This window comes from Palaemon carinicauda, chromosome 44 (genome assembly GCF_036898095.1).
Source record: "Palaemon carinicauda isolate YSFRI2023 chromosome 44, ASM3689809v2, whole genome shotgun sequence".
In the NCBI taxonomy this organism is placed as follows: Eukaryota; Metazoa; Arthropoda; class Malacostraca; order Decapoda; family Palaemonidae; genus Palaemon; species Palaemon carinicauda.
In genome coordinates, this window is record NC_090768.1 from 1,739,160 (window position 1) to 1,754,076 (window position 14,917).

At 43.9% G+C, this 14,917-nt stretch overlaps 1 protein-coding gene across 4 annotated transcripts in view; it reads right to left on the reverse strand.

The window, feature by feature from the left end:
- The window catches only part of LRP1 (LDL receptor protein 1), a 1,015,507-nt gene that overhangs the window by 117,839 nt on the left and 882,751 nt on the right, over positions 1-14,917 (reverse strand). For all 4 annotated transcript variants that reach the window (XM_068367027.1, XM_068367026.1, XM_068367028.1 and 1 more), the window contains one exon: positions 8,336-8,437. In XM_068367027.1, the coding sequence (XP_068223128.1) occupies positions 8,336-8,437 (102 nt within the window). The remainder of the gene's footprint in view (positions 1-8,335; positions 8,438-14,917) is intronic.

The following is a 14,917-nucleotide window of genomic DNA, read 5'->3' on the forward strand; positions in this document are numbered from 1 at the left end:
ACCTACAAGGATTCCGCAAAGTGACGGCGGATGCTCTATCCAGGACAACTCCGATAGAGTCAGAATGGTCCCTGGACGCAGACTCATTCTCCTTCATCTCCCAACAAGTCCCAGAACTGCACATCAACCTCTTCGCAACGAGCGACAACAAACAACTTCCTCGTTATGTAGCCCCATACGAGGACCCCCGAGCGGAAGCGGTGGACGCCATGTCCCTGGATTGGAACAGATGGACCAAGATTTACCTGTTCCCTCCCCCCAACCTTTTGCTGAAAGTCCTCATCAAGCTGAGATCCTTCTAAGCAACAGCAGCCCTAGTGGCACCCAAGTGGCCCCGGAGCAATTGGTTCCCATTAATCCTGGAGTTACAACCCAAGCTAATTCCCCTGCCGGACCCAGTTCTCTCCCAGCAAGTTCTGAAGTTGACTGTCTTCGCTTCATCAAGGAAAACCCGAGACCTTCATCTCATGATTTTCTCTCCGTAGCCATCAAGAAGAGGTTTGGGATCTCGAAGAAATGCTTGGACTTCTTAGAGGAATACAAAACAAAATCTACCAGAAGGCAATACGAGTCATCCTGGAAGAAGTGGGTGTCCTTTGTCAAGGCTAAAAATCCTACAGAAATTTCTATAGATTTTTGTCTGCCCTTCTACATTCACCTTCATGGACAAGGTCTGGGAGCCAACAGGATTTCCACCTGCAAATCGGCCTTGACAAGACTTTTACCAAATGCCTTCCAGATAGACCTGTCCAATGACATTTTTAACAAGCTACCAAAGGCATGTGCTAGACTAAGACCCGCACTCCCATCGAGACCCATCTCCTGGTCTCTTGACAAGGTGCTCCACTTTGCCTCAAGTTTGGACAATGAGTCTTGCCCTCTGAAAGATTTGACTCAAAAAGTGATTTTCCTATTTGCTCTCGCCTCGGGAGCCCGAGTCAGTGAAATTGTGGCATTATCAAGAGAAGAGGGCCAGATACAGTTCGCTGAAACAGGCGAGCTTACCCTCTTTCCTGACCCAACGTTTCTCGCCAAGACGAGCTACCCACTAAAAGGTGGGGCCCCTGGAGAATCTGCCCTCTGAAGGAATATGTCTCTCTGTGGCCAGTGTAGAGTCTAAAGGTCTATCTTCGAAGAACTTCAGACTTTGGCGGAGGACAGCTCTTTAAAGGGGAAACATCAGGGTCCGACTTGTCACTCAAACAACTAAGGGCGAAGATCACCTACTTTATTCGCAGAGCGGATCCTCACAGTACACCCGCAGGTCACGATCCCAGGAAAGTCGCCTCTTCCCTGAACTTCTTCCAGTCGATGGACTTCGAAAGTCTTTGCTCTTTCACAGGCTGGAAGTCTTCAAGAGTGTTTTTCAAACACTACGCAAAGCAGGTGCACAAACTCAAGATATGTGGTAGCTGCAGGTAGTGTGCTAAAACCTGCTGCTTAGTGCTGCGTAGAACAGTGAGTTATTCGGGACTCTAATTCCAAGGGTGCCTGTGTTGACCCTAGTGCGCAACATAGTGAATTTAGTGCCACCTTGTGACACTACGGACTGTTCTTATACAAAAGTGAAGTCACATAGACTAAAACACATGTGCCACATGTTCTTAACATGAAGTGTATATAAGACTTTCTAAAAAGACTTTATAGTTCCTATGGAACTAATGTGTGTACAGTGAACCCTCGTTTATCGCGGTAGATAGGTTCCAGACCCGGCCGCGATAGGTGAAAATCCGCGAAGTAGTGACACCATATTTACCTATTTATTTAACATTTATATTTTTGCATCGTTTATATTGATTATTCAGTACAGTATGTTGATTTTGTTATTACCAATGTTTTACTTAATTTTTCTTAGGACTTCCAAATGAAATGTTTTTCTTTATGACGCCGCCTGAAACGACGGCGTCATAAAGTACACTCAGTAAACAACCACGCTCAGAACAAAGAAGGCATTTAACGCCCATGATGAAAGTGATAAATAATGATATTTACAGTAAAAGCTTTTAGAAAATATGTTATTACAAATATTATTTACCGTATCTATATAAAATCATACAGTACATACTGTACGTAGCAAAGCAGGAAAACAATTTACGAGAGAGAGAGAGAGAGAGAGAGAGAGAGAGAGAGAGAGAGAGAGAGAGAGAGAGAGAGAGAGAGAGAGAGAGAGAGAGATTGTTTTACGTACGTAAATGTAAATTTTAAACAAAAAAAATATGATAGGTTACAACATGTATACTCTTCAGACTTTTAAAACCTTCCCTTTAACTTAATGCATACAGTACTAAACTAAAACAGGCACAAATATTGAAATGTTAGAATATTAAAGTAAAAAATAAAGATTATTACTGTATTCACCACGAAAGAAGTTCAAGAAAAACTTGAATGATGATGGCGATGAATTTGCTGCACAGTAGAAATGATGATGATGAAGCTGATGATGTCTTCTACTGTGCAGCCAATGATAGTAGTATTTTACGTCTCTTCAGACGGAGGTGTCTTTTCCTGGGACACCTCTTCAACTTCTTCCTGGGAAACTTCTTCAATTTCTTCCGAAGGCGTACTAGCAGGAGGAACTGGCTCTTTTTTGCGAGGCTGGAAGAACATTGTGATCGGAAGTTGCTGCCGCTGCTTCTTTTCTCGCTCTAAGAGCATCCTGTAGGGAGTCATGATGTCATCGACCTTGTTGGAGAATTGCATAGACCGAACCATATCCTCGTCCCACTCTTGCAACATTTCTTTCAACTTCTTCGCATGGTAGCAGGCCTTGGCAAGCCGTTCTAATGTTAAGCCCGTTTCTTCGACATTTTCTTGGGTCTCTTCCTGCGTTTCACTCTCTTCTTCACTTGCCGATTTCGTCAGGTCTAATAGGTCTGCGTCAGTTAGCGGCTGGGAATGGCAGTCCAACAACTCGTTGAAGTCTTCAGTCATCATGTCGCCAAACCCGTCACCTCCAATTATGGCAGCCAACTGCACAGATTTCCGTATTGCAGAGTGTTGAATCTCAGCAGGTGTAAATCCCTCGTCGTCGTAAACAATCTGGGGCCACAACTTCTTCCAGCTCGCATTCACGGTTGCAGGTTTCATCTCTTGCAGTGCCTTCTGAATATTCTTCAGGCACGTGGCTATGGTGTACTGCCGCCAGTACGCTTTCAAGTTAAAATCTTCATCCTCATCATCTTGGGCAGCATCCACACATGCAACGAGGTCCGCCAAGGTATTCTTCGTGTAGAGGGCTTTGAACGCCCTGATAACCCCCTGGTCCATCTGTTGAATTAATGACGTGGTGTTGGGTGGCAGGAACTCAACCTGAATGCCCTCATGCGACAGATCAGTTGCGTGTCCACCAGCGTTATCCATAAGGAGAAGGATCTTGAATGGCAAGCCCTTCTCTACGAGATATTTGCTGACTTGCGGGATGAAACACTGGTGGAACCAGTTGGAGGTCAGCATCTTCGTAATCCATGCTTTTGGATTATGCATCCAGTACACGGGAAGGAGAGTCTTGTTTTTATTTTTCAAAGCGCGAGGATTTTTCGACTTATAAATAAGCCCCGGCTTTAGCAAAAATCCAGCAGCATTGCCACACATCACGAGGGTAACGCGATCCTTGAATGCTTTAAAGCCAGAGGCTTTGGCTTCTTCTTTGAACAGGAAAGTTCGCGACGGCATTCTCTTCCAAAACAAGCCGGTCTCATCCATATTAAAGACTTGTTCCGGCTTGTATCCACCTTCGGCGATAATATTCTTGAACGTCTGGTTCACTTAAGTTTCAGCAGCGGCAGTGTCAGCGGAAGCAGCCTCGCCATGCAGGGAAACGCTTTTCAGGGCGAAGCGTTTCTGAAACTTCGCGAACCATCGTTTGCTGGCAGAAAAACGTTGTTTCTGACGCTGGGAATCAGTGGATGTCCCTGGTTGAGGTTCATCTACATCATCATCTTCTTCAGCATGGTCGCCATCGTCGTCTTGAGGTTCCTTTGCCGCAAAATTCTCATACAAGCTCAAAAGCCTTTGTTCGGATGGTGTTTGTATCCAAGGCTATGTTCTTCTTCCGGCAGTCGGCAATCCACACAGCTAAAGCACCTGCCATGCGTACGATCGTTTTATTACGCGTGGTAACGACTCGCTTCGCTGATCTGCTAAAGGTGATTGCAGCCGTCTTTCTAATGTTCGCCTCGTCCTTCTTGATATAGCGAACGGTGGATTCATTGATTCCAAAATGGCGGGCTGCGGACGAAAAACTTCTACCGTCTTTTAACATATCGAGAAGCGTCACCTTCTCAGCAATCGTCATCATCCTTCGGTGGCGTTTAGGCTCACTACCAGCCTTAGTAGAAGCAGAATGCTTGGGAGCCATTGTACAGTAGGGTTTAACAGAAAGTTCAACAAAAAGTTCAACTTAAAACAGTCACGCACAGCACAGATTAAAGTTCACAAACTTAACAACGTCTACACAGCGATACGGAGGGAGAGAAAGTGACCGCGAATACGTAAATGCTGGAAGTTGGAGATGCGGGCAAAACACCAATCACAGGCTAGATAACAAAACTTGAGTTCTGATTCGTCATCTACCAGCGCTTGAACCAATCACAACCCGTCTTATATGCTACGTAGGTTACCAATTCAAAGTACAAGATGCATGTGTGGATGCTGCCCAAGATGATGAGGATGAAGATTTTAACTTGAAAGCGTACTGGCGGCAGTACACCATAGCCACGTGCCTGAAGAATATTCAGAAGGCACTGCAAGAGTAATTTGTACAGTAATAATAATAATAATAATAATAATAATAATAATAATAATACTGTAATAATAATAATAACAATAATAATTTTATTAACAACAACGACAATAATAATAATAACAATAATAATAATACAGCTTTACGTACGCTATTAAGCTTTTGTTGTAGGATGTGTGTCTCTCTCTCTCTCTCTATCTCTCTCGTACGCTTATTCGAAATGTGATTTTTGCAACAAAGAATATTATTGGATGCAGTACTACGTACGTATACATACAAAAGATTCATGGAAAAGAAGCACATCCATTACATTTGTAGTAAAGTAGTAGCCAACAGCAGCCTTACACCATTCTAATATGGTATGACTGCATCTGATTTGCGTTTCATGTTCGATTTAATTTTACTACGTACTGTATACAGTACTGAATTATCGTATGATCACATTCTCTTTTCGTGTTTTATTTCTTTCTGTGCTTAATTATATGTCATATGTAATGTAATGAACAATCAGTAAGAGCAGATATTACTAATTACAGTATTAATGGAATTACAGGTAACGAAATATCATATTTGGGGTCTTCAGATATCGCGGTATTTTCAAAATTTCCGGAAAATCCGCGATATGTATATATATATATATATGGGTTATGAAAAAAATCCGCGAAGTGGTGAATCCGTGATGGTCGAACCGCGAAGTAGCGAGGGTTCACTGTAATGGCAAGTTTTTCCTTTTCAGATTCCACACCCATTTCTATTGATGTCTTAAGTCTATGTTACTGATTGCATTTCATTACATTTTATTGCCTATTATATGCTAATTCTTATTTAACTAAATGAAATAGAATTTGTTTACTTGTGCGTCTTATTTCGCCCTCACATTGGAAATAAAAACACTGTTAGAGTTTTACTTCCCTCAATATTTGAACAATAGTATGAACAATGTTATAATATTGTTCCTTATTGATACAAACTCATCTAGACTAAGGTAATTTGTTCCAACACATTGTACTTACCTTCTTCTATCTGACCCTGGGACCGGCAGGTATCTCTGATGCTAGGTGAGTTCCTTTATCAAGTAACTTCAAAATGTTCCTTACGTCCAATAGGACTCCTACCTGCCGGGGGGGCAGGAAGCGGTAACATGGTATATGCTTATCTGTAGTGACAAGTAACGGAAATGTCACAGGTCTCTGTGGTCATCAGACCAAAGGAATATTGTCTAGAAGTCGAAGGCACTACAAAAGGGAAAAATCCACGATACATTAATTCTCTGGTACACTTCCATCAGGATGACATGGCTTGAGCCCAAAAAACGGATTTTGAGCGAAGCGAAAAATCTATTTTTGGGTGAGATAGCCATGTCGTCCTGATGGACCCGTCCTTGTTCTCTATTCAGGCCTTGACAGGCACCTCCCAATCTTATTGTATCATGGAGGCTGGCCTAAATGCCGGAAGGAATGAGGAAGGCGCGCAACGGTGACGTCAACCAAGATGGCGGCCAACATGGCGCGGCGGTTATGACGTCACAGAGTACCGTAACAGTAACGAAGGAGGAGAACTTAGTAAAGGCTCCTCCCATAACTTGCCACACTTCCCCCTCGAAGCGTAAATGCTATGTGGGGTGCAGATAGCTATGTGGCGTGTCAAGCATACGTCCCCTGTTATTATACGATATCCTAAAGGGAAACCTTATGGGTACTCGCGCCAGAAGTTAGAATTCTGTGAAACCTTTAGTTTAATTCTCTGGGAATATCTACTGTAGTCATATATACCCTAAGGAAGCTACTGAAGGAACCTTCCATCAGGACGACATGGCTATCTCACCCAAAAATTGATTTTTGAGCGCAGCTTTAAATTGAGGAATAAAACCAGCATTCATTGATAATGCTTGGAACTTGTTCATCAAGTTAATAAATACTAACAGGGTTTCAACCTTCAGCTTCTACATACCAATGTTTCAAGAGGCTCATAAGCCATAATTTATGCGAAGAGCATCATGCTAAAAACCATATAATTATATTATATGTATGAACTTTGAATCTCAAATACCTTAAATATCTTTGTTATAAGAATTTCAGTTGATAAGCCTATTCAATAAATATATTAAATTATTTAAAAAATACCTGGTGTGAGAGACCTTGCTAAGCATAGGCTACATGGCTTAATTGTACCCCTTATCCTACCACCAATACCCAAATCAAAAGAATATACTATAGATGAATGATGACAAACCTTCCTATTATGGGACAGGTCTGTTAGTTCTTCCTCCTCACTTTTGACCTCCTCATGGGAGAGGTAGGAACAAACCCCCTCCATAACATATTTTTGCATTCACATACATATTCCTGTATGTGAAAGTACTAGGCTATGTAATTTGATGGGTTATTCAGTTGTTAAAATTAATGTTTTGTTGCAACAGTAAGACTTTCCAGGTTATAAAACTGCTTTATTGGTAGCTGATGACACTATATAGCCCACATAAATGATGATTCCCCCCTCGGCCAAACATCACCAAGGTTAGAAACTAGCAACTTATAATCATGAGATAAATAGGTCGGGGAATCGTCTGCTAATAAAAAGGCAGTTACTTGCCATTGTATCAATAAATAACCATTAGTGATTTTGACTGGCTGAAGTTGGCATTAAGCTTCCCTTAATTACAGTTCCACCACAACACTAGATTGAAATTTAATTTCCGTTACATAATGGCTACTGCATAATATATTCTCTCATGCTAACCGGGGTAACTAATAATGCCGGTTATTTTAATCACCAACATTCATCAGATTGACTAAGAGTTATGACAAAAGGGAAATTATTATGCTTTAAAAATTAATGCAATAAAGAATTTGAATTTATTAATCAATTAGAAAGAGATATGAAATTTTAACACTGGGGAAGGTAAATAGCTAAATCCTGTCCATGTTTCAAGAAGCCGAGACAAAAGGCTAACAACACCATACGATTCCAAAATCAAAACACGGGCTTACTCCATCATTGGCTCACTGGACCAAAATCCAATTAACATTGTTATTCAAAATAAAAATAGTGATAACCGAAACGTGATTACTTTTGCTTATCTTAATTATATCCGATGATTCCTTGCTTCATAGAGATGTTAACTCTACAACGACAAGTTAATACATGGAGGCTGGGGGCAAGTTGATGTGCAAGTAGACTGGATTCCAGATTTAGCATTGATTTATTCGACAATGTATTAATGATGTAGTAATGATGTCACCCATTGCAGACAATTTTCAGGACTGAAGGGGCTATGTTTGAGTTTGAGACCGCCTGTACTTGGTCTCTCTTATACACACAGAGTCTGTTCTATACATTGGCCCTATAGTTGGGGAAACAACATTTCTTTGGTATTTATGTGATATTGAATTTCCTGTTCTAGGCTTTCAAAGTTAAGTCGTGGGCGTCCCCACAGCACCTCCCCAAAAAATACAGGAGGTTTCTCCTTTGTCAAAATTCAATTATTTCTCAATTTCCAGATTATTTCATTTATGTCCCTTTTATACAAAGATTGAAATTAAAACAAAAAATAGAAGAAAATAAACATACAGTAATTACAATTCAAAGACTTACTCGGTGACAGAAGGATTTGCAAGTATAAATTTGGCACTGATTTCCACTAAAGCCAAGTGGACATGAGCATACAGGCTCTCCATCCTCCAATTTGCAGTTACCCTGCATTGAATAAAAAGTAGAATAACCAGACAGAGTTACAATCCCAACTTGCATAAAGAAACCTTAAACATCAATCAAAACATCTGTAATTACACTTGACCCTCGGCTACAGCACATTTCGCAATGGTGTTTTTTCTGCTATGGCACATACTTAAAATACTGCCCTAATACCTTTATAGCGCCCTAAATCACTACTATAGCACACCCTGGTTGGTCGAGAAATTCAAATTTTGTGGGCTCTGTCAGCGAGTAGATAAAATAAATGGGTTAGAAAATTCTAAGAATAATAAGTGTCCAGGAAAGTTATAATCATTGTGTAAACTCATACAGACACAACAACCGAACAAAAAAAAAAAAAGAAAAAAAAGCAGCTGTTTTGTTATGAACATTAGAATTAGATTTAGATAGCAGCTGTTTTACTTGTATGTCAATCATTGTACGATAGTAAACAAAGTAGCATAAGACTGACATTTTTACAATACAGTATACCCTTATTCACTATGGAGAAAAGATCCTCAAAAAAATATACTGCCAAATATAAACTAACAAGCTGTAAATGAAGGCGAGAAAACAAACAATATTCATAGTCGCTATACTCTATGGGATCAGGGAAAGCCATGTCCAAAACTGATGGAAACAGAAAGGAAATTTACTAGGAACCTTTGAATGTGCAAATTGCGTAATTAAATGTAAATGCCGGATTTAGAAGATAATGTTACAAAGTGTCTGAAAACTGAGAATATAGATTTGTTATAAAACAATATAATTTCCTAAGCTTTATTACCAAGCACCACAGAGCTAAAACTATAAATTATTGGTGCATTGACAACATGAATGAACCTCCAGTTACCTTCTATATGTGATTCAACTCAATAGTAAATAAAATATGAGAGAAGTATTTTGAAATTAGTAGGCTAATTGGAAAATGATAGATCGAGTAATAATTGTTACTTTTAGGATATATGAAATATCCTTCGTCAGTTTGCCTTAACCAGCTGATTTGGAAACCATAGACGAGTGGTGATCGACTTGTAAATGTATACAATGGAAAAAGATTATAATTCGCTGTTATTTATTTATAAATACGATACTAAAATGTGAATATTACATGCATTTTTATTGGATACAGTTAAGTGTAACACCAGTTTAATCAAAATTCAGTTCATTTTAAATATACCTGTAATATTTTTACCATGGTAAAACGAGTGCACATGCTAATTTTATATCTCATGAATGGCGCGACCTCCTTGAATTTTGCTTCAAAATTAGACTTCAAAACACGCATATTGGGCGAGTAAATACGGTACTTCTTTTTTTGGTTTGTAATTAAAGTAATTTTATTAAAAATAGGTAAAAATAGGGTAAACTAGGGGTAAAATTTGAGCTCGGGGTATCAATAAGAATTATTACCATAAGTCCTTAGTTCAGCTATTGCGTTTTTGGCTATAACGGTACTAATTAGGCACTATAGCTGAGGGTTAAGTGTATAAATGAATTACCAGTGAATACTATAATACAGTATTTATAAGACTGATGCTTATTACTTGTAAATAAATAAATAAATGGACATGAATGTATCTTTACAGAATCAGTGAAAATATATGAAGGGTATCCTACTAAGTCAATATTAATATTGGTCAGTATTCTGAAAGGAAGATTGATAAGAAATTTTGGGAAAATCAATACTGCACCTAAAACAATTTTTTGTTCCACCATATTCTAAACCAAAATTCAAGATACCTGTATTCATAATAAATATGACAATTTCTAAGAAAATTGTATTTTTCTTAACATACTTACCACTGACCAATGTATAGGAAACCTCTAGAGCGCCAGCTCCCAGATCAGAGTTTTCCCCTCAACAGGCCTATACCATCCCAAACCCAACTCTCCATGTGCACAACCCCAACCTCTCTTTTTTTCCCAGTATGTCCTAGAGGGACGCCACAGGCGACTTTCTCAGGTCACCATAAACCATTCTACCCTGGTACCAGAAAACAAACGGTTTCCATCAGTAGGGTCTACCGCCGGGCAGTTAAACTATTGGTCAATGGTATGTATGTCAGGAATAATACAATTTTCTTGGAAATTTTCATTTGTTCCAACACGAATCCTTACCACTGACCAATGTATAGGAGCCTCAGAATTAGGAGGTGGGGAATAGACCCCTGTAGGAGAGGTATGAGGGCCACGGAGAGGGGTAAGGCTTGTCAGAGAAAAGAGCTTCAATAAAGGTAAATGAAAAGGGTAGTCAGAGAACACTTCGCAAGATAACATCTTCTTCCTTCCCGGAGCAGTCCATGATAGGTAGCAGGGATAATGATTTGAGACGCTCTAACCCTCACCGTTCCATATGGATTGTGAAGTGTGTAGGCCACCCTTAGATCCTCTGTTGGATGACCACGACGGGACTGAGCTTGAACCCCTCCTAAGACCTGAGGGAACAGTCCTTGAGGTAGTGGACTGTGAAGGTTGTCTGTCTCATCCATACACCTGCTCTCAGCACCTGGCTGAACGCCATGTTCCTTTCGAAGGCCAACAAAGTACCAATGCTCCTGATGTCATGGGGGCTTGGCAGACTTGCGGGAGGGTTCACCCTTCGCCAAGTCCGCCCTACGGATCTTCTCCCGGAGCCAGAAGGAGATCGTGTTCTTTGAGACCGCCCTCTTCACATTCCCCGTAGTCATGAATAGACTCTTGATAGCCGGGCGGAGGTCCTCAAGAGATATTTCTGCACCATCCTCACTGGGCACAACAGCAGGTCCTCCGGGTCATTTGTCCTGGGGATGGAAAACTCGTTAAAACGGGGTCAGCTACCGCCAGGTTCTGCGTCTTCATCACGAAGGAGGGGATGAACTTGAAAACCAGCTCCTTCCAATTATTTGAGTGGAAGACATCCGCTGAGAACCCATGGAGCTCACCTACCCTTTTGGACAAGGCCAGGGTGACAAGGAACACCGTTTTCAATGTAAGCTCCCTGTTCGTAATTTGCCGCAGAGGCTCAAATGGAGGCTTCTTCAGGGCATCAAGAACCTTGATGATGTCCCATATGGGTGCCTTGAGGGCCCTGGGGGGGGGAGGGAGGGGGGGGGGGGGGCATGCCTGCTCAAACCCCTTTATCAGCATTAAGAGTTGCTCGGAGGAACCTAAGTTATACCCCTTGTGGAAGAAGACATGACCCAGGGTCGCCCGGGATCCCTTCACTGCCGGAACTGACATACCCTGATCGAGGCGCAAATGGACCAGGAAGTCCACGATGACTGGGATGAAGCATTGAGGGGCTCTTTGACCTCCTTGTCGCACCATTTGCCAAAGACTGCTCACTTTGCCTGGTATATGGCTCTCGAGGATTGTCTGAGGTTACTCGTCATCTGAGCGGCTGTCCTTCTGGAGTACCCCTCCCTTCTTAACAAATGCTGAATAGTCTCCACGTGTAAAGGGTGAGGTTTGGGAGGCCTTTGTGGAACGCGTCCTCTAGAACTGTCGCAGGGTCTAGCACTGTAGAACAAAAGACGGGCAGCTTTGCGTTCAACCTTGTCGCGAAGAGGTCTAGACAGGGAGAGCCCCACTTTCCTATCACTGTCTTTGCTACTTCTGGATTTAGGGACCACTCTACTGCCAACACCTGTCCCCTTCTGCTGAGCCCATCTGTGATGGAATTCCTCTTCCCCGGAATGTATCTAGCCGTCAGGGAGATGGCGTTGTCCTCGGCCCATGACAGGATCTCTACTGACAGGTTATAAATCCGATGGTGGCATTGTCGCTCAGCAGGGCTGCTCTTCTCCCCAACAATGAGTTTACCAGTTCGAGGAGGGCCCTACGCACTGCCAGAAGATCAAGCTTGTTTATGTGGAGTGCCTTTTTCTCTAGGAACCACAGTCCTGCGGACGTTTGGTCCGAAAGATGAGCTCCCCAGCCCTCCTTGGACACTTCTGTGAAGAGGAGGACCTCCAGGGAGGATCCAGTAGTGAGACCCCTGCTAGGGTGTTCCTCGGGTCTAACCACCACTGGAGAGCCTCCTTGGTTGACTGGGATGTTTCGCCGCTAGGGTCTGCACTTCCTTCAGGTCCACTTGGCCGGTCGCAGCATCAATCTTCCTTTGGGGATGAGTTTCTCCAGGAACACCAGGTGCACCATTAGCCTCTGCCACTCTTTCAGAGATGGCAGTTCTCCCTTGATGAGAGGCCTCGCTATTCCTTCTGACCTCGTGACCCTGTCCATCGCCGGGAAGGCTTTGAGCTGCCGATGTCCTGGGAAATAGGCAGGGCCAAGGAGGGCCTCGCCTCCATTGGGGCTTCGAACCGGCGTTTCAGACCGGTGGAGTGGTGCTGCATTCAAGCCAGAGCGGGCTCCAGGAGGTCGTTGAGCCTTCTAATGAAGCCGAGGACCCTTCGGAAGGATGAAACTTCCTCAAACACCTCGTCCTCTGGGTGGTCCCTTGACCCATCCTCCGAGGTCCACTCTCCAGTATCAGGGGCTCCACTAGGTGGTCCCTCCCATGGTAGCAGATGATCGCCCCGCAGATCCGGTTCCTCTGACGAAGGGGCCCTACGCTGCTCTTCCTCCTTTCGGCTTCAGTGAGCCGTAAGACAGGCCAAGAGGAATGATGGCCCCTCTCACGGTCCTCTGCCCCCATCTCGATGCGCTCGGGCCTTGGCGACAGGAAACAGATAAGAGGCGACGTCCAACGGTAGGAACTCCTCTCAAGGGCTGAGGGAACAGAGTTCGCAGTTTCCCATGTGGGAAGGGCCCCTAAGGCGGAGACCTGAACGGGCTCCTTGGGGTGCTCGAATAGGCCTCTTGTGCCCCGAGGTTGGATCAGTACACGGGAACCGTTACTTGAGGGATAAGGCCGCTGCCACGAGGGCAGAAGGTGGATCATCTACCCGCGGAGGGGCGGAGGAGCCGGTCGCAGGCAGCGGAAAGAGGGCCAGTAGGCCGTGCCGAGCAATGGATTGACGGCCATGTTGACTGATCCCCGGTAGGGGAGCTTCAGCGGGTTCTGGCTGGATAGGCCAATGTGCCGGGGGTTGAGCGGTTCGGGCCACGTGGTCCCCTCCCATGGAGGCACTAGCTGAGGCGGAGGACCACACTCTGAGTGGGCGGCGCAACCCTGGAGCAGCTGCTCACACTTTGACATTACGTCTCTCAATGCTCCTACAATCTCCGATGGTGCCCGCGATGGATCGGCGCCTGGGAGTTGTTGAGCTAAAGCTGGAGCAGCCACCCCGTGAGCAAGTGAAAGAATGTCTACCGGCAGCTGGGCGGAGACCGCCCACTCGGTCAGCAGATAGAAAGATGGTGGTCTAACCTGGGCTGAGGCCTGATGGCCAGGTTAGGTGGATCCAGGTCCAGGCTGAGCGGTGGGTAACTGGCCAGGCTAGACAGGCCAAGATTACGGCGCCTGAGCGGCGGGATCCTGAGCTGTGTGCCGCTGCTAGCCACGACGGGGGACCACCCTCCGAGTAGGGAGCACTGCCCTGGAGTAGGTACCCGAACCGAGCCATCACCTCCCTCAACACACCCTCTACATTCAGCATATCCAGCCCAGGTGAGGGTGTGGAAGCGATCCCAAAATCAATATAAACTATTAACACACACATATAAAAATGTATGCAGTACATACAAACATAGCTACAAGTATGCATGTCAAACATTCTTCCATGTATGCACATATATGAAGCAAGAAACTGATCTTCTCTACAATGGCTCAATGAAATCAGAAGCATAAACATAAGACCCAGTGATGGAAATCTTAATCCTACAAGAATTTTCTTTATCCAAAGTGACGGATTGACCAACACTAATCATAAAATAATGAAAGTCATAGAAGGTGTGCGAATGTTGCAACAACATTCATTCAAGGTATACAATAAAACATTAAGTACTTCTTGATTATTCTTCTTCATGTATGAATCCACATGAAGTTATACGTTCCACAGTACTTCCTCCTGCACCAGAACATCTGGGATGTTTGGTACAGGAATAAAAGGGACAACAGTCTCAGTAATGGATTGAGACCCGTACTAACTCACCCCAGTCCCCGTTCTGGGCGGGGATAGGGGAAGATCCAGAACACTTGGAGGGACAACATCTCTTGGAAGAAGAACTGTCCTTTTTATTCTTCCCGCTCCCCTCCACATGGGACAGGTCCATTAAACCCATGGGGAGAGATCGGCTCCTGGGAGCCGCTGAGCGGAAGCTGGGACCATCATCCTTTGAGCAGACGGGGGAAACGTCTATCTACGGCTGGACGGAGGATGCACCCCCGGTCGGCGGGTAGAAAGATGGCTGGCTGACCTGCCCTCAACACCCCCGCTATGTCTTTGAGGGGGGTCTCCCAGCCACAGAGAGGGAAATGCAAGGACCCGACTGGTCCCGTTACCTCCTCTGCTATCGTAGACAGCCCTGGAGACAAAGACGTCCCCGAAACACTGGTCGAACATGCCGAAGAAGGACGAGACCCACAACCATTCCTCA